General features: G+C 41.2%; 1 protein-coding gene across 1 annotated transcript in view; it reads left to right on the top strand.

Moving 5' to 3' along the window:
- NKAIN2 (sodium/potassium transporting ATPase interacting 2) overlaps positions 1 to 18,156 on the top strand; it is a 793,322-nt gene extending 775,166 nt beyond the window's left edge. The window contains exons 6-7 of the mRNA XM_066591198.1: positions 7,885 to 7,966; positions 16,984 to 18,156. Of these exons, the coding sequence (XP_066447295.1) occupies positions 7,885 to 7,966; positions 16,984 to 16,993 (92 nt within the window). The 3' untranslated portion in view covers positions 16,994 to 18,156. The remainder of the gene's footprint in view (positions 1 to 7,884; positions 7,967 to 16,983) is intronic.
- Positions 18,157 to 18,492: the final 336 nt, after the last annotated feature.

Consider the following 18,492-nt stretch of genomic DNA (forward strand, 5'->3'; position numbering starts at 1 on the left):
AAATTCAAGGGTTCACTTACTTTTTCTCTCTGTACTGGGAATGTTTATACAATGTGCTCAATAAAAGACAAGAACAGTACAACTGTGTGTTATTAGTTTAATTAGATTCTGTGTGTCTATAATTGTGACTTAGATATGTATTAGAACACATTTTATCACTTACTTATGCAGAAATTCAGGTATTTTCAAAGGGTTCACCAACTTTTTTCAATTGTATTTTTATTACTCTCAGGCCTCTTTCACATGAGCGTATATCAGCCCACAGTTTTCACGGCCGATATACGCTACATCAGATCACATGGCCGTATTCCCGTGGCATGAAAGCGCCCGGCCGGGCCAATATAGCCTTGAGCGCTTTCACGCCAGCACACAAAGATAGTCCTGGAACTTTCTTTTGGGCCAGAATACATTGGCCGCTCCATGGACTCCTATAGGAGCCAATGATAGCTGCCGTAGAAGGGAGGTGGTAGGCAGTTTAGCAGCGTGACTGCTACACTCCCTTCCTCTTCTCTTCTCCTCTCTCCTCCTCTCCGGCTGTTTGCAATGGGAGGGGTGGGACAGGGGCAGAGCTAAGCACGTCCCTGTCCCACCCTCTCGCATTGCTGGCTGCGGACAAGGGGCGGTGAGGGGGCTGGAGCTTAGCACACAGCCAGACAAGAGGAGAGAGGAGGTGAGCCAGCGAGGGAGGGAGGGAGGGAGGGAGGGGAGGCCCAATGGCATTGCGGGCTCAGCGTGTATGCGCCAGAGCCCATGTCATCTGAACACGTGCACCAACGTTAGATTTGTGCACCTGCTCACAAATTGTTACGGCTCCAGCGGGCGCACGTAAAGAACACCTACGGCTGTGTGAAATGGCCCTCAATCTTCTCTCATAACCAATGTAATCTACATATTTCTACTCCAGCGTGCCTCAGATGACAGCAGTCCTACGCTAACTAATAAGATAAATGCTTGAGGGCACATGCCAGTGATAATATTGACAGGGCACAAGCAGACTAAAGAATAAATGAAGCATGGAGGGTGAATAGAAGTTTGCGGTTGTTCATATTGTAACACGAACCCAAGGTAATATAAATTATTTCATCCTATGGGAAATAAATGCTTGCTATTCTAAAGCAATTGGAGAGTTGGAAGCATATGTAAGATCTCACATGCAAATTTGTACCAGTGCTACAGATTACTAGTGATTTTTTTAAGGATGATTTGCAGCTGTTTGGCATATGTATTTGATGAAAATGAAGACAAATTGCAAATCTTGATGGAATATCAAGTTTATTTAAATAGGATGTAATTTGTTTAAAACCTGTCATTTTTGTAATGATAATTAATTTTAAGGTTAATTTCCTTTGATGCTTAAATCTTACTTAAAACATTTAGAAAAGACGTAAAATTAGGATGTTACAACCAGGAGACATCGGCTGCTTTTGAGACTCTCTGTGTCTATTATCACAAGAAAATTAGGTCGGACTTAATGTGGGAATTTTGTTCATTATTCAATGTAATGGATGGAAGTCAGGAAAAGAATCAGCTGGAATTGGTGAGGTTGACAGCACAGGATTTGCATTTGCTTTGTTCACAGGATTAATTGCAAATGTATCCAACAAAAGAACTGGATTTATACATGAACAAGCTTGACATGGAAAGAAAATTGGATATGGATTGCTGCTTTCGCAACTAATGAAGTTTAATGTTAAAAGAATTCCCCACAGGCTGTGTTGTGTTATAACACACAGAAATAATGAAAAGAGGCATGCAATCCAGTACTCTTATGCTATAGTTAACTGTGGCTGCAAGGGATTTTAGGGCAATTGTTGAAATACAGCAAATACATTATATTCAAACTGTGGCTTTCTTTTAAGACTCTCACTTCTCTTTAACAAGAAGGATGCATGAATAGTAAACTAATTAAAATGAACAAACTGTTAGCTTCAGAGAACAACCACACAGAGCACAGCGTATCCACTTGAAATCCATAGACTTTTTCTGCAGCGCATGGATGAGATTTGCTGGAATCTCACCCTCCTTGTTCTTCGGTACATACACATGAGCAATATTTCCATCCAATTTTTGGAACGAAAATCTGACAGAAATAACACCCATTCATTTGAATAGTTCGAGTACAAATAAAAAACAGCATATCTTATTTTTCACTAATTTTTGGATGAAAATAGCACATGGCGATGTGCGGTGTTCAGCACATTGGACAGCACATAGACGGGATGTCGGATGCAAGTTGTGCCCAAGAATCTTGGGCACAACTTTTTAATTCTCTGTATGCATGTAGCCTTACTGTAAATGCTGTGGATTTTTTACATGAAAATCTGCAGTGGACCTACCCAGCATGGTCATAATCTTTTTAGGTGGCCATAAACATTAGATACATGTTACCAAGCCCAGTGGTTTCAGCAGGACTAGCTTATCATCTAATGTGTATGAATGCCTACTAATTTCCTTACCCAACATTTTAAGGGTGAGAAAGACCAGACAGTCAGATTTCAACTCCATCCTTTTGTTCCTCAGGAGATAAGCCACTACAAAGATGTCCCGCTATAGCTTTCTCCCCTCTCTATATTCAAAACACATGCACCCTCGGTCAAATATGTATATGTTTGGGGGTGTCAGGTGAGATAGCTGAGACAGCTTTCTAAAATGTATAGGCAACTTTACAGCCATCCTTGAGGAAAAGTTGTAAGATTTGTCAATTGTCAAGTCATCCTGCAGATACTCACCAGAATTCCTTCCATGATAAGGAAAGATTGTCTACCAGTTTTGTAGCCTTTCAATGCAATTAGCTAAATACCACTGAATATTACCTACTTCAACCCAGTTCATTTTCTGGCACTGTAGTTTTATATTATCCAATTTATATTCTGGAAATGTATAATTAACTGGAAAGGAAAGGTTTATGTTAAAGTCAGTATATACAGCGTAGCGATAAGTGGATTAATCTGCACATTGTCCCATTGCAATGGTATGGACAGGTAATGTCTCTTAATCCCTTAAAGGGGTTGTGTAAGATCTTTTTTTATATAAAACACAGCTCCTCATGCCATAAAATAACAAATAGTAATATACTCACCTCTCCTCGCACCCTGCTGTGTCTGCCCACAACACCAGGTCTTCCCTGTGACATCACTTTTACAGGCTATCCCAGCTGATGACATAGCTCAACATTCAAGTGCTGAGCTCTGTTATTGGCTGCAGCAGCCTCGGATGTCTTGTAAACAGGTGGGACTGCAACCTGTAAACAAACACGGGGAGTTGGGATTGAGCCGTGGCATGGGACACAGAAGTAAGTGGAGAGAGGTAGGTATACTATATACCTATTCATTTTTATACAGCAGGAAGGGGGAAGTTATACAAAAAAACAGGTCTCAAAAAACCCCTTTAACCCCACATTGCCATCCATAATTGTTTTATTTTTCCTTTGACATTGAAGAATGAGTTACATTTTCTAGGACATCATTTTGCATTTTGAGGTGCATATAATATATCACATAATTTGTACTTTTTTGTGTAGGATGTAAAAAAACAGCAATTTCAGTGTGATTTTTTTTACTTCAATTTTAATGAATTCACCATGCAGTATAAAGACATAGATTTATCTGTGGGTCCAGATAATTATGATGATACCAGATTTATAATTCCTTTATGCTGTACTACTTTTTCATAATAAAAACACATTTTTAAAATAATTATTTGTTTTTGTGTCGCCACATTCAAGGCGTGGTTAGTGGTTACATTTTTAAGAGCTTAAGGGTGCGGGCAGACGAGCGTAGGCGTATTTACGTTCGCACGAGCGCAACGTATAATCGCCCGAGCGATCGTTTTTCACCGATCATGACCAGAGCTAGAAAGCGTATTTTCGTTTGTTCCTACTTTGCAAACGGTCTTTTCGGCGATCGAATATGCGTTGGTGCGTATTTCGGTCGCATATGTTCCGTTTTTTTTCGAATTGCCGTTTTTACGCGCCGTAAAATCGCCCATGTGAACAAATACATTCGAAACCATTGCCTCAGATGGTCACGTATATACGTTTGGTCGCAAAAACGCGCCGTTTATGCGCTCGTCTGCCCGCACCCTCAGAATGCTTATTTTTTGCGGGTATGTAGGACTTTTTGATTAGTTTTCAAGTATTGGGGTGCTGTCAGATGAGCATGTGCATGTGCGTACAAAGGTGTGCACAAAACCACGTGTCTATTAGAACCATTGGTTCCCTATGGTGTGTTCACATGTCTGTGTTTTACAGGTATGCAAACACACATACCTGCAAAACATAGAACATGCGTGTACCATAGGTCCGTAATGAGTGTCAATATTCAGCACTGTCAAAGTGTTCAGCAACAAGGGGACAGCTGTGGCAGAGGATTTCTTCATCCCCGCGGGGAGTAAAGAATTGCCTACCACAGCAGTCACAGCTGTGACAGCTGTGGCAGAGGATCACCATGTTCTCCCATTGCTTTCAATGGGAGCGGCGCTTCTGCAGCCCCATTGAAAGCAATGGGCTGCTGGCTAGTGCTGCATGGATTTTCGGCGAAGGGCTTTAAATATAAGCCCTTTCCTGAAAATCATCCCTGGAATGTGTTAAAAATAAAAAAATAGATATTGAATTAAATAAATAGCCAAGCGCTGCCTGTGATTAGCTAAGTACAGTTGTCGTGGATTTATTTTGGGTCCACGACGTAATCAATAGGAATGTTTGCACCCTTCCAGATTTATGTTCAGAGGTTGTGTGCAATGAAAGAGATCACACAGAGGCAGACTGTCAGTGTAGAAAGTCTTCCTGGACTCTGTTCATTAGTAGGTGTATAGAATCTTATGTAGCATCATGAGTTAATTGCCCTTTATGGGCATACAGGAAGCAATACGTGATTGGAAATCAAAACATGGGATTGGGTGGTCCAAATAAGGTCTTTTTCATCCGGCCCTGCGTGAGTTGCTGTTGTCATGGATATCCAACATCACATGGTTTCAGGTACAAACCAGCGCCATCTCTTCATGTTCGATGGAGGGGGTAGGGGTGCAGTGAGCAGTGTGGCATCAAATGACGCCCGAGGGCTATGTGCGGGTAACAAAATGTGCCCTAAGGTTATGAGCGTGTATTTCTATGAAGCTACATATTCTGATAACGGTTAGCAGAACAGGATGTGGCTGGCCCATTCCATTCTGCTGGTTCAGGACGTGAAATAAACATTTCCCCTTGGATATATATATATATATCCTCCACACTGTGACCAATCACAGGCAGCACTCAGCTGTCATTCAATGAATGGCTGACCAGTGCTTCTGATTGGCTGAGTGCTCAGCCAATCAGATAGAGCCCTTTCAGCAGGGATTTTAAAGGGGTTGGCTCACGACAGCAAGTGGGGTTATACACTTCTGTATGGCCATATTAATGCACTTTGTAATGTACATCGTGCATTAAATATGAGCCATACAGAAGTTATTCACTTACCTGCTCCGTTGCTAGCGTCCCCGTCTCCATGGATCCGTCTAATTCTGATGTCTTCTTGCTTTTTTAGACTCGCTTGCGCTGTGCGGTCTTCTCCCCTTCTCCTAAGTCCAGACATGAGCGTCGTTCTGGCTCCGCCCCCTTCTACGCGTCATTGCGTAGCTCCGCCCCGTCACGTGTGCCGATTCCAGCCAATCAGGAGGCTGGAATCGGCAATGGACCGCACAGAGCCCACGGTGCACCATGGGAAAGGACCCGCGGTGCATCGTGGGTGAAGATCCCGGCGGCCATCTTGGTGAAGGAAGAAGAAAGAAGAAGGAAGACTTCGCAGAGCGGGGATTCGGGTAAGTAATATGTTTTTTGTTTTTTTTTAAACACATCCCTTGTAGTTGTCCTGCGCCAAACGGGGGGCCTATGGGGAAAAAAAAACCCGTTTCGGCGCGAGACAACCCCTTTAAATCCCCGCCTGCTGAAAGAGATTCAGAGCAGTGCAGGAAGAAGACACAGCTGGATGCACCTGAGCCTCGGCAGCTGCAGCCCTATTGAAAGCAATGGGAGACCACCACAATACTCAGCCATCACAGCTGTGGCAGGGGATTCTCCACTCTCTGAGAGGAGTCCCCCTGTTACTGAGCACTGTAACAGTACTGTCACAGTGTTCAGTGACAAGGGGACTCCCCACGAGGAATATTCACATTGCAACGGTGGAGAGTTGAGTGTATATATATATATATAATTTATTTTTTTTTTACACAAACCAGGGAGTATGCCTCTTGCCTGTCATTGCAGACGCTCTCTTAGGAGCTACTAAGGATTCCCTTAATGATTCTTGTCACTGCAATAACTCCCTTCGATATTGCATGTTGGGAATACCTCAGAATTGCCTTCTCTCTGCTTTAACATTGCAGTCATATTGCAATTCTTGCCATGACTTTTGTAAAAGCTGTAACATGAAGGATACCTTCACAATTGCTTTGGACATTCTGCATTGTAGAACAACTGTCTTGGGAAATAAATGTGTCCAACACATAGCTGCCAATTGCCTTCTATGACCCTTTGGAAGCCTTACCTGTGTGCCGTTATAATACTAAGCATCCACCTGCCCTGACTGCTAGGTGTGTGTGTGTGAATGTCCATTACTATGCTGCACCTGTGCTGCCTCCTCCATGAAACGTTGTGGCTTGTTGTAAATACGCTCGCCTCAAATAAGCTAGCTAATTACTTAAAGTCGCACTCCAGATCAGCCATTGCCGTTTTGGGAGCAAGAACGGGTGGCCGCTGTGAACTGGTGTTTGGTGCTGAGACTACTACTTACATCATCCACCAAAACGCCATCTCTGTTCTGGCGCACCAAAGAATTTGGCGTCACGAACAGGATGAGCCTCCACAAAACCACCATCCCCATTATGCTGGGTGCTACATTTTTACTGTACTTTTTGCGCTGCATATCAATCCATTAAAATGCTATGAAGTCTAATTAGTGTATTGCACAATTACACGGGTATCGGTTGCGCACACCCCATAGACTCCTATGGTGCATTTGCGTACCAGAATAAAGAATGCAGCAGAATTTTTTTGCGCGCAGAGGTGGGAATGAACCCAGTGAAAACAATTAGTTCTATTCTCTGTGTATTGTGTGCACAAACATGCCCGTGTGAGTCTGCCCTAAAAGGCCATTTAGCCTGATAAGGTCAAGGTGTGTTCTTCTTTTCATGGAATTGTGCTGCATATTGTACATTTGCGTGCATATTGAGTTAGCATTTGCACACCTCCCATGGACTTCTATGAGGCTTTTGGTGTGCACAAAAATAGAGCATACTGCCTTTTTTCATGCGTGAAATGCACGCAAAAAAAGTGGTGAGAATGAACCCATTGAAACCAATGGGTTCTATTCTTAGCGTATTGCACACACAAATACGTGCACAAATATGTCCGTGTGAAGGGACCCTAACACTGTTATTTGGGCAGTATATACTGTATGACATTGATATATAGGTGTAATATGGCATACAGTAGATATCTGTGCAGTCTATGACAATATGAAGGTGGAGGGTGCAAGAAAAGTTATTACATAGGGCATCATGCAACACAAGACTCGCAATTCAGTGGTCGTTTCACTCTATTTCATGTAACCCACTGGTCATTTCATTTTGTATCTAGCCTCTGTACTTTTATTTCCCTTCATTAGCGTTTCAGGCATTAAATAAGAATGTTGGTAACTCTGATCCAAGGACAGTGTTTAATAATGATTTATCATTCTTGTAGTTTTTCCCTCACTTTGCAGCATGATTCATTTCTGTACACTTCGGTAATTAGTAACTGTACTGATTATTACCAGCCTGTCATATCTCCCTGGAAGTTCCTTAGTAATTGATGGAAGAATTTTGCCCGAGGTCAAAATGATAATGGAGTTTTTTTTCTTCTTTTTGCAGTTGATTTTATAGGTGGCTTTGACTCCTATGGCTACCAGGGTCCTCAGAAGACATCTCACTTACAGCTGCAGCCCATGTATATGTAAGTATTTCATTTCTACACATGCTGTGAGTGACAGTTATTAAAAGGCTATTTCTGCTAAAGTATAAAAATACAAATTAAACACATTCACATTTCCTCTGTTTTGACCTCAGGCTAAACTTTTCGATATTAAGCCAGATATTACACTCCTCACTTTTCAGAGTAATGATTTTTGGAAATGGGATCTGCTTAAAATTAACTGCAGCCTGGATCTGTAATGGTTTTTTGTCTTAAATGTGGAAAATGATATATGACCACAGTTATTTTAACTTTCTTCTTTAGGCGGATATCAATATTTTTTACTGTATTACAGATGTTGCTTATGTCACTGAACCATTATATAAAGTGGTCTTGTATCAAGGTGCTTCATGTTCTCCACACATTAAGTGGACAAGAACATTGGGATATTGTAGAAAGAAATTAAGTAATCAACTTTTTATACCCTAGGGTGATGAAAAAGTGAAAAATGACTTTGCTGAAAAGATGTTACAGTTTTACAAAACTTTAGTTGCTCACAGTTAAATATGAGCATGCATACTCGTTAAGGACAAATACTCGAGCGAGTATTGTCCTTTTCGAGTACCTGCCCGCTTGTGAGAAAAGATACGGGTGCCAGCGGGGGTGAGCGATATGTTGCGGAAGTGAGCAGGAGGGAGGGGGGGGGAGAGAGATCTCCCCCCTCCTGCTCTCCCCCGCCGGCACCCGAATCTTTTCTCACGAGCGGGCAGGTACTCAAAAAGGACAATACTTGCTCGCGTATTTGTCCTTAGCGAGTATGCTCGCTCATCTCTGCTTACAGTATATAAATGTATTTTTTCATATTGCAGAGCTCAGCATTAAGTGAAAAACCTACTCTAGGGGCAACCTGAGGTGGGGTTGACAAAAAGCTGGTAAATCACCGGCCTGGACAGTATTTTAAATGGCCAGTGTCATTATAAAATATGCAGCATATATATATAGAGCAAATCCCATACAATTTACTTGCTGAGATATGTTGCACAGCTGTACAGGAGGACTCTAGGGTAACTATGTGCAATAAAGAGAAGAAATAACTGTTAATTCTCACTCTATGTTAAGCACATTCCTCAAAACAATGCCTTTGTTTTTTTTTTACTTTGGCGGGCATTTTTTTGTTTAGAAAGTTGGCAACCCCATGCCTATAAAAGTCCAAGCTGGATGCTGAAATCAATGGGAGCTATGACTTCTATTACACTTCCACCTCCAAGAGCAATGAGGACAGAGCTGTCAACATCCAGCTCTGCTGTAACAAGTGTAGGGTTGAGAGCAGCTGATTGCCAGGGGTCTGAAGTGCTGGAGCCCAACCAAATATTGATGACCTGTCCTGAGAATAAGTTATCAATAGTACAAAGGGTAAAAGTTCCAGAATGCCCTGTTAAAGCCTAAAAAATCTTGCATGCACCAAAGTATATTTACATTGAATGTTTTATGTATATTTTTACTTCATGTATTGCCTTCTGTGTATCTTGTATTCAGGAGCCATATAGAGCATTGATCTATAAAGAAGTAGCTAATCAGTTAACGTTCTGATACATAATACATTATGTGTACCCAAAAATTCTATCAATGAAAACTATAGTTTGCCCCCCAAAGACAAGCCCTCATATGATCATGTTGTCAGAAAAATAAAAAAGTTATGACTTTTGAAAATCCCCCCAAAATTGTCACATTCCTATGGCCAAATATAGGCTATGCCTTCAATGGTTAAGGTCTTGTGTAAAGGCAAAAATGTTACCTTTTTTTTTTTTTTTAAATGTTTATATCCCAGTCAGCAATGACTGCAGCACCTGCAAGATTAAATGGTATACGTTTTTCTCGAGAAAAAAAAAACCTCATATGTGACAATCAGAGAACAAATATGCTGTCTGATTGATAGCATCTGGTAACGTAAGCAAAAATTCATGTCAAACCTCCCCTGTGAAAGAAAGATATACAGGAGAATAACAGAGCTTCTCTGCTGTTGGCTCCCATAGGTACACTGTGTAAAAAAGGCAGCTGTAAATTCAATATTCCTGACTCCACTTGAAATGGAGTATGCTGTACATACATGCGCACAAAACTGCGCACCCACGTCTGTGCATGAACACGCATGAATGCAGCTCCATGGGGACTCCCCGTGGGGGGTAAAGAATCCCCTGCCACAGCTGTCACAGCTGTGACAGTTGTGGCAGAGGATTTCTTCATCCCTGTGGGTGTGGCAGAGGAGCGTGATGTTGTGCTTGACCATTCATTTAATTCAATGAATGACCAGGTGCTGCCTGTGATTAGCTGAGTCCTGTGACCAATCACAGGCAGCACTCAGGTGTCATTCAATGAATGGCTAAGCACTACCTGTGATTGACTGAGTGCTCAGCCACTCAGATGCAGCCCTTTCTGCAGGCAGGGATTTTAAAACCTCACCTGCTGAAAAAGCATCAGAGTAGTGCAGGGAGAAGACAGAGTAGACGCACCTGAGCCTCGGCAGCTGAGGAGAGGTGAGTATAATTTCTTTTAATTTTTAACACATTCTAGGGATGATTTTCAGGGTAGGGCTTATATTCAAAGCCCTTCCCCGAAAATCCCTGCAGGACTTGAAAGCAGCCAATTGCTTTCAATGGGACTGCAGAAGTGCTCCACCTTTGATTTCTTCTGATTAAGCTCATGCCTATCGCCCATTAGTTGTAAAGGTATCCACTAACCGAGAGGCCTCCTTCAGATAGTCATCAGTTTTTGAGCAATTCCTTCGAGTTCTAAGAAATTTGCTTTTGGAAATTTTCAACAGCCAGACTCTTTTTCTGCTGTCAGTTTATGTTTCTAAAAAGAGAAAGCAGTTCACTAAATGGTAATAGCTTATAAAATATAATTATCATGCCTAAACGGTAATTACAGATTTGACCTGTTTTTTTATATTCTTTGTGCAGGTGATTTTACAAATTTCATAAACTATTGAATTGATATTGGTGGAGATTTAATGTTAATATAACAAATGTAGAGTTTCCTTGGGCTAGATTAAAGGCCAATTTATACACAAAGATAATCATTCAAAAGAAAGTTTTGAGTGATTGTTTTACATAAACTGCTAATGGACACTAATGTCCATTAGCAGCTTATCACCTTCATTTGCATGTAAATGAGCTTCCAGGAGCTGTATGCAGAGAACAGCAGGTGGTCTATTCTCTGCATTTAGTTCCTTTGTACTACCACGGGGCTGCTAGCTGAATACAATGTAATCATCAGCTCCCGTGGAGAATACAGCACCATGGACAGAAAACACAGCATACTACTTTAACACTCTCTGCCACAGGAGGCTCATATTAGTATGTGGTATTCATTATAAATATCCAGTAGGCTTCAGGATTGAGCAAAGCCCTCTTCCAGTCTCCAACCCCTTGGTCTTCTAACCTTTTAAATACCACAAACAAATCTGTTGAATTCCCTGAACATTGAAATGAGAAATGCTTCAAAATATTTGATGGATAAGAAGCTAATATAAATTAATAGAAGCTTTAATATGATCTTAAATGTGTCTTTCGAGCTTTCTTGTAGTGCAGCCTATATAGCAAAAACTACAAATACTGCACTGAATATGATAAATTATTTATGTAGTATCATAATTAATGAATGAACTTTCTAATATTAAATTCCTTGTCATCAATTACTGTTTTAATAGTTTTGGTTTTAGAAGCATATTTACAACTACTTGATCCACATTTATGAAAGCAACAATCTGTGAACCATGTGCCTGTGTTCATTCACTCAAAGGTTCACCCAAAGAGTTTATACCCATTACTATTGTTACAGATTTTAGAATGAGGATCCACTGGACTAACCAACCAAGCCTAGCCAGTCTTGAAGTAGTTAGGAGCTGACTCCTCAGATAGAGGCACTGTTGCCAGGATAAGAGAGACTGACCCTTAGCTGCAGAAGAAATGGCAGACCCCTACCTACAAGCAAGGCAATCCCCCCAATAAGGGCGGCCCTGCGCTTGAACATTGGGTCTGACTATCCCTGATGGAGTAGCAAACATAAAAACTGGCAGCAGACAGAGGTTACACAGATGTAGGAAAGGATAGGAGCAAACCATAAACAAGAATGGAAACAGACAGAAAACAAAAGTACAGACAGATCAGACATGCAAGAAGCCTCAGACAGAACAGAAGGCCTGAAACAGACCCAACACAGTGAGGCTTAAAGAGACTGACAAGGAATAGATCAGACAAAGCAGAACAAGAAGCCTCAGGCAGATCAGAAAGACTGAAACAAACCCAACACAGGGAGGCTGACAAGACGAAGTTCAGACAGAGCAAGATGACCAAAGAAAGCAAAGTGTCAGAACCTAAGACACACCAATTCTGAGGTCAAGGGAAAGTGCCACAGCTCAGCTGAAATAGAGGAGTAATGCCTATTTAACCCAACAGGTGAGCTGAGAGCCAGAGTGCTGGTTAACTCTCTCAGTGCTGGATGAAAGCAGACAGGGAGAGCAGAGTGACACTTGCAGCTGCCCGGAACCGCTTGAGGGTGGCAGACATGACTATTAGCTCCTTACATAATTTTGGCAAAGAATGAAAGATCAGAATGTCCAGTTCCCCAGCATGTAAATATTAGAGAAATGCTTTACAGTAGCCTCATTTGCCATTTACACAATAGACAAGAGACTATCAATTGACCTGTATGGGAGACTGTTCTAAGCATTTTCTGTGACCTGTGCAGAGGTTATTTTGAAGGGTGGTTCCTGTGTTAACTATATGCAGGTGTCACCTATCATTGTAATCCTGTCTGTGATGTTAGATGAATGCTGTAAAGCTTCCTCTACAGGAGGAATAGGAAGGTCTATGTGGTTGATCAGCAGCGGCCTGTCTTTCTAAATTATTGTCAATACCAATGCTAATACGAGCATGAAGATCAACTGAATCCTTCAGAACTAAATTTGAGAAACTATTCAAGGATGCTATTCTAGATTGAATTGGATAGAAAAAATTTTTTGTATGGAAATACGATGTTTTAGACGAAGTATTGTAAAATCTATCTGATTCAATGTAGAGCTGATAAAGATCTTTTTGAGCAAATTGATCCTGATAAGAAATCAAATGGTCTATTAAATTATGTTGATAGCTGAAAGAACTTTCATTATTGCCTTGATCTTCTTCCTTCGACACAACAAAAAACTTTTTTTTTTCAGTCAGAGACCTCACACATCTATTGACATCTAAAAGAGTTTTATATAGGGGCAAACCCTATCATTGCTTATATTATGAAAAGCCACACAAAAAGATCGCCCCTCGCGTGTGGAAAAAAATAGCGTGACCGGGTGAATTCCAGCTATTTGAAGTAGCCCATTCATATGATTGGAGGTGCGTGTTTTCTAGCTCCCATAGGAGTCTATGGAAAGCATGCACCAAAGATAGGTCAGGTCCTATCCTTGCATGCACCACAGACCTTTAGATGCGATTTGCACTGGCATGTCCTATCTTTTGCAGGTGCGAGTATTTTGCACCTCTAAAAAACGTACATGTGAACACTTTCATAGGAAAGCATTGGTTCTAATAGACACGCTCTTTACACGCACCTATTCGTGCGCAAACACAAAGCTCGTCTAACAAAGGCCTTACACACAAGCTACTTTACGAGTGGCACAGAACTTGGTTGCAAGCAGAAAAGCATGGGTCTACCACTCACCTCAGGGACCATAAGACAAGACACCTAGCGCTGAGATGTGGCAGAAAATGGAAACTACTGCTATATCATTAAAAAATGTGAACCTTCCTCCTTCCAGTGATGTGTGGATTGTGTTCCTTTCTTCTGTAGTTTGTTTGTAATTAAATCCCCAAATCTGCTCCTTCTTTTTGAATAACCCTGTATTATGTATCTGCACAACAATAATCTGTAATACGGTAGTGATTATTAGGTCTAATACATATAGTTTCTTGCAATGAAACAGAGAAATACCCATATGTTTATTACATACTTATTCCAGTGGATACAATAAATGATACACACTAGCGTTTTGCTTTCCTTTTTGCCCATCTGCATTAAAACAGCAAAACAGAAAGCAAACCTTTCCATTTTCAAGCCCGTAGATATGCATTGAAGTGAAAGGTCTTCAGTTTTAATCCGTTTCTGCATCATATTCCGTCTCCTTTCAGTTTTTTACACTGGATCAATAGCGCAGACTGCTGTGTTTTTATTTTCAGTTTCTGAAATGTTATACAGATGGATCTTTTTTTAACGCATTGTACTCAATGAGAGGCAGATAGAATTTGAAAACGCTCCATTTTTCATCTCTGGTGGTGGCAACAGTGCTAACAACTGAGCCACCACCCCTTGTAACACTGGGGTTCTAAGTTCATGTCTGACTATAGACAACATCTGCATAGAGGTTGTATGTTCTCATTGTGTATATTCTTTTCTATCTTCTTGAGCAAAGTGGCTCCATCATTAGCATTGCTGCCTTGCAGCACTGGAGTTGTAGGTTTGTTCTGCTTGCTCTTTTATTTCTCTGCCAAAGACAGAACATGTATGGCGGCTTGGTTGTTTGCACTGCTGACTTGTAACATTGGAGTTGTAGGTTCAAAGCTGATCAATGGTGATGGCTGTATGGAGTTTTTCAAAGTTGATGTTGCCCTTGCTGAGATTTGAACCTAGGACCCCAGCACTGCAAGGTAAAGGTACTAACTACTGAGGTATATTCATTGAAGAGACTGCACGATGACGACCATGTTTTTAATGCTGAAAAATGGATATAAGCAAAAAGCTTTGCAGATGCTTTGCTCTTCACTTTTTTTTTTAATTTCCATTTTTAACAAAACTGGATTAGTCAAAAAAGGCTAGTGTGAATTTTGCTTAATAGGAGTAGAATTAGGATACAGTAAGGCCTCCTTCCCACGAACGGATTTACGCAGCGTAAATTCGCGGCAAAAATCCGCTGCGTTGCCCCCTGCTATTAGGTTCTATTGAACCTAATAGCTCAATGCTCATGATGCGGAATTCCACCGCGGAATTTCGCACCGTGAAATCTCCCGTCCTCACCCGCGGCATGCTCTATTTGCTGCGGGTGTACGCGCTGACGGGTTCCATTGCAGTCACTGGAAGCCGTCCGTTCACGCTATCTCCTGCTGTAACACAGCGGAAGATAGCGTGAAAACGCTTTCCCGCCTACCGCCGCCGCGTCATATGACGCGGCCGGCGCGTCACGTGACACGGCCGACAGCGTCATGTGACGCGGTGGGCGTGTCACATGACGCGACAGCGGTGGGCGGGGAAGCATCTTCACGCTATCTTCCGCTGGTAAGTATGGGGTCTCTGGGGGACGCCGTGACGGGCTTCACTGCGGAATATTCCGCTGCGGAGCCCGTCACGCTCGTGTGAAGCCGGCCTAAGTTCACATGCAGCAGATTTTTCACAGAGATTTCTGTGGCTGTCTAATACTTCTGGATGGGGTTTGTATAAATCCATGCACATCCTGCAGATACAGCACAATTCAGATATACAGGCCTGATTTTCACTTTCAGAAATTTCAGCAGCAAATCTGCCACATGTAAGCAAACCCTTCGAATCACGTCAAAATAAGCAAAGTTCAACCTTAAACAACCTTAAAGAAGTTGTCTGGTTTTGTTTTCTATTTTGATATATTTAAGTCCACCCTGACCCAAACTACACCTTTTGTTGAGAAAATAAATCAAGTAATTTCTCTGCAAAACTCTGCATGCAGCTACATCTCAGGCAGATATGCAAATGATTAGAGTTGTGGTGTGATTAGATGAACCTGAGGCCCTAAAACTGATTCCAACCTTATCCTAAAAAGGCTTTCAGAGGCTACTTGTGTGCAGTGCACCTCCTTATCCGCTTGTGTAGAGCTTGTTGACTACTAGATATGATACTACAATGTAATCAAAGAGAATTCACCCAGTTAACAGAGTTTAATAGGGGCGCATTATTGCACCAGACTGTAGGGAGGTGTTAGTCACCCCTAGTCGTTGCACTAGGGTCAGTGACAGCTCAGGGATATGTTCTGAATATCCTGCAGCCACATGTGTTGTCTCGGCATCCAAGAGGTATTTTCCAGCAGGATAATGCTCAGCCGCACACAACAAGGGTATCACAGTAATGCCTCCGCAACATTGCCATGCTTCTGTGGCCTGCCCGGTAACCAGATTTATTGGCAATAGAGCATGTATGGGACCATCTGAGATGCCAACTTTGACAGCCTATAAGTTTGTACGATCTAGAGGCTCAGTTACAAAGTGATATGCTGCAGGATACCATATAGAACCTGCATGCTATCATGCCTGTCTGTATCACATCTTACATCCAAGCTGATAGTGTAATCACTTACTTATATTAATGTTACACTCACACACTTAATGTTTCCTTTGTTTCCGACAACTCCTTCTAGGTGCCTGATCTTTTTGATATTGAGTGTATATCTTGGTAATATACTTACTGTGGTGCCAGAGAGCTCTTTCGTTGCTCTAGTACCATGGTATCTGATCCATTACATCAATGGGCCTTCTGTTCCGGTGACATCCTGTAAACAGGTCACATGGGCTTCTAATGTAGAAACCGCATCCTGTTTATAGATCGTCAGTGCAGTGGTCATGTGTGTAAAAAAGCCTATGATGGCTGCAGAAAAGTTAAATAGAGCATCTGGAAGACTGGAGTGGCTGCTGTGGGAGAGCAGTAGGGATAGGTGAGTATTATTATTGTTTTTTTTTATATATATATCTCATTCCCCCACTGCCACCAATGTGTTTTATATCGATAAACCAGTTGAAGTCTAATATGAAAATGAATCATTCATGGTGAATGATATATTTACAAAGTTCTTAGAACTCTGCTTTACACAAAGGATTTTTTTTATATGTGAACCCTAAAGTTATGCAAAATGAATATTAGTGGATATCCAAAAAATAAGATGTAGGTACAATAGTGCTAATGATATCATCATGAATGCTATTATTATTGTTTTTAATATTAATACTTGATGAAGTTAAATTGTGATGGCTATTTGTGTTCTCTCCTAGGTCAAAATAACAAAGCATTAACCTGAAAGGTTATGGAGCACCCCTAAATGTTGCTTCATGGAATCATTCTCTTGGATTTTATAAAGAGGGCAGAAAGCATTTGTTTTTATGGTTCCTATTCCCCAGATGAGTTACCAAAATGAGCCTTGATCTCGAAGTGCACAAGCGGATGTATTTTCACTGGCGGATACTGCAATCCCAGGAAGACAGAACACTCTTATGGCTGGTGCTTTGGTGCCCTCTTCTGGAACTCTCTCGGCTTTTCCTTCTTTTTGCACTGTTAGTTCTAGCTAGGCCTCTTTTTAGTTACAATATGATATTTGCACAGGCAGTTACTCTGTGAGAGAGAGAGGCCTACGTGTTGTGATCTAAGTGGACATCAAGGACTGTGATTAATATTAAAAGTGCCATACCCCCCTGAGTTTGAGGCAGTGGAACACATTAGGTTGCTTTGCAGGCGGACACAAGGGAACATTATGTGCCTGCACCTTGCCTTAACCCAGCCAAAATGTGATTGTTAGAGAAGAACACACCATGTGAGATGCCACCTGTCGGGGCTGGATGGCTTCTATCATTTCCAGTTCTTACTCTGTTATGGGCATCTGACCAACTGAATGGACATCACACTTAATGTGACCTATATAACATTATTCTACATACTGACCACAATTTTTTGATAGCCCAGGAAACACATGTGAAGAGTTACCTTTGAGGTTATTTCATTAAAACGTTCCCATAGATCAGAACATATCTGTGACAAGATTTGCACAGGTGCTTTGTCACTATAGTAATTTATGAAATGGGTATAAAAGTGCAATGATATATATACCGTATATGGCAATATAAATTCCAGGCACCACATTTGCATACCGCAATATGACCATTCATAACGAGCTTCACCACGCAAAGGATAATAAATGCTCTAAAGCCATCAGTCCTCTGATTTTGGAGCATTGTGAATCCCATGAATGCATGATAGTCTAGTTACCCATGTCATGTTTCATGGCAATTGTGAAGAATCCAAGCATTGCTGTGCAATGCATCCCATAGCCTCGCACACCAAAAGGATTCCAACTTATGGGTTTTTACTAATATTCCATAGGAGTAGAAAGCATACAAAAAAGCTGCTTTTTCATCATCGTTTTTATCTTTTGCCACTGTTGGTGTTTTCTATGTGACTTGTCTTTTACTAAATAAACATCTACAGATTTCTATAGAGGATGACCAATTAAACATTTAGAATGAATATTTTATACCTAAGTTTAATGTATAATATAGTGTATGTGAGTGCTTTTCCATGAGAGCGCTTTCTTTTGTGAAAATTTGGAACTCTTTTGTGATGTCTGGGGAATTTGTTAGTGTATTAGAATACATATTTTATCTTCCTGTAACTGTGTGACTATAAAAAAAATTATCTTTCAGGAAATTACTATTCCATTGTAAAATGCCGATAACAGATTTTTAACATTTATTGAAAAATGCCGTAGTATCCCTTTTAGTATTTAGCTG

The sequence above is a fragment of the Eleutherodactylus coqui genome, chromosome 1 (assembly GCF_035609145.1).
Source record: "Eleutherodactylus coqui strain aEleCoq1 chromosome 1, aEleCoq1.hap1, whole genome shotgun sequence".
Lineage (NCBI taxonomy): Eukaryota > Metazoa > Chordata > Amphibia > Anura > Eleutherodactylidae > Eleutherodactylus > Eleutherodactylus coqui.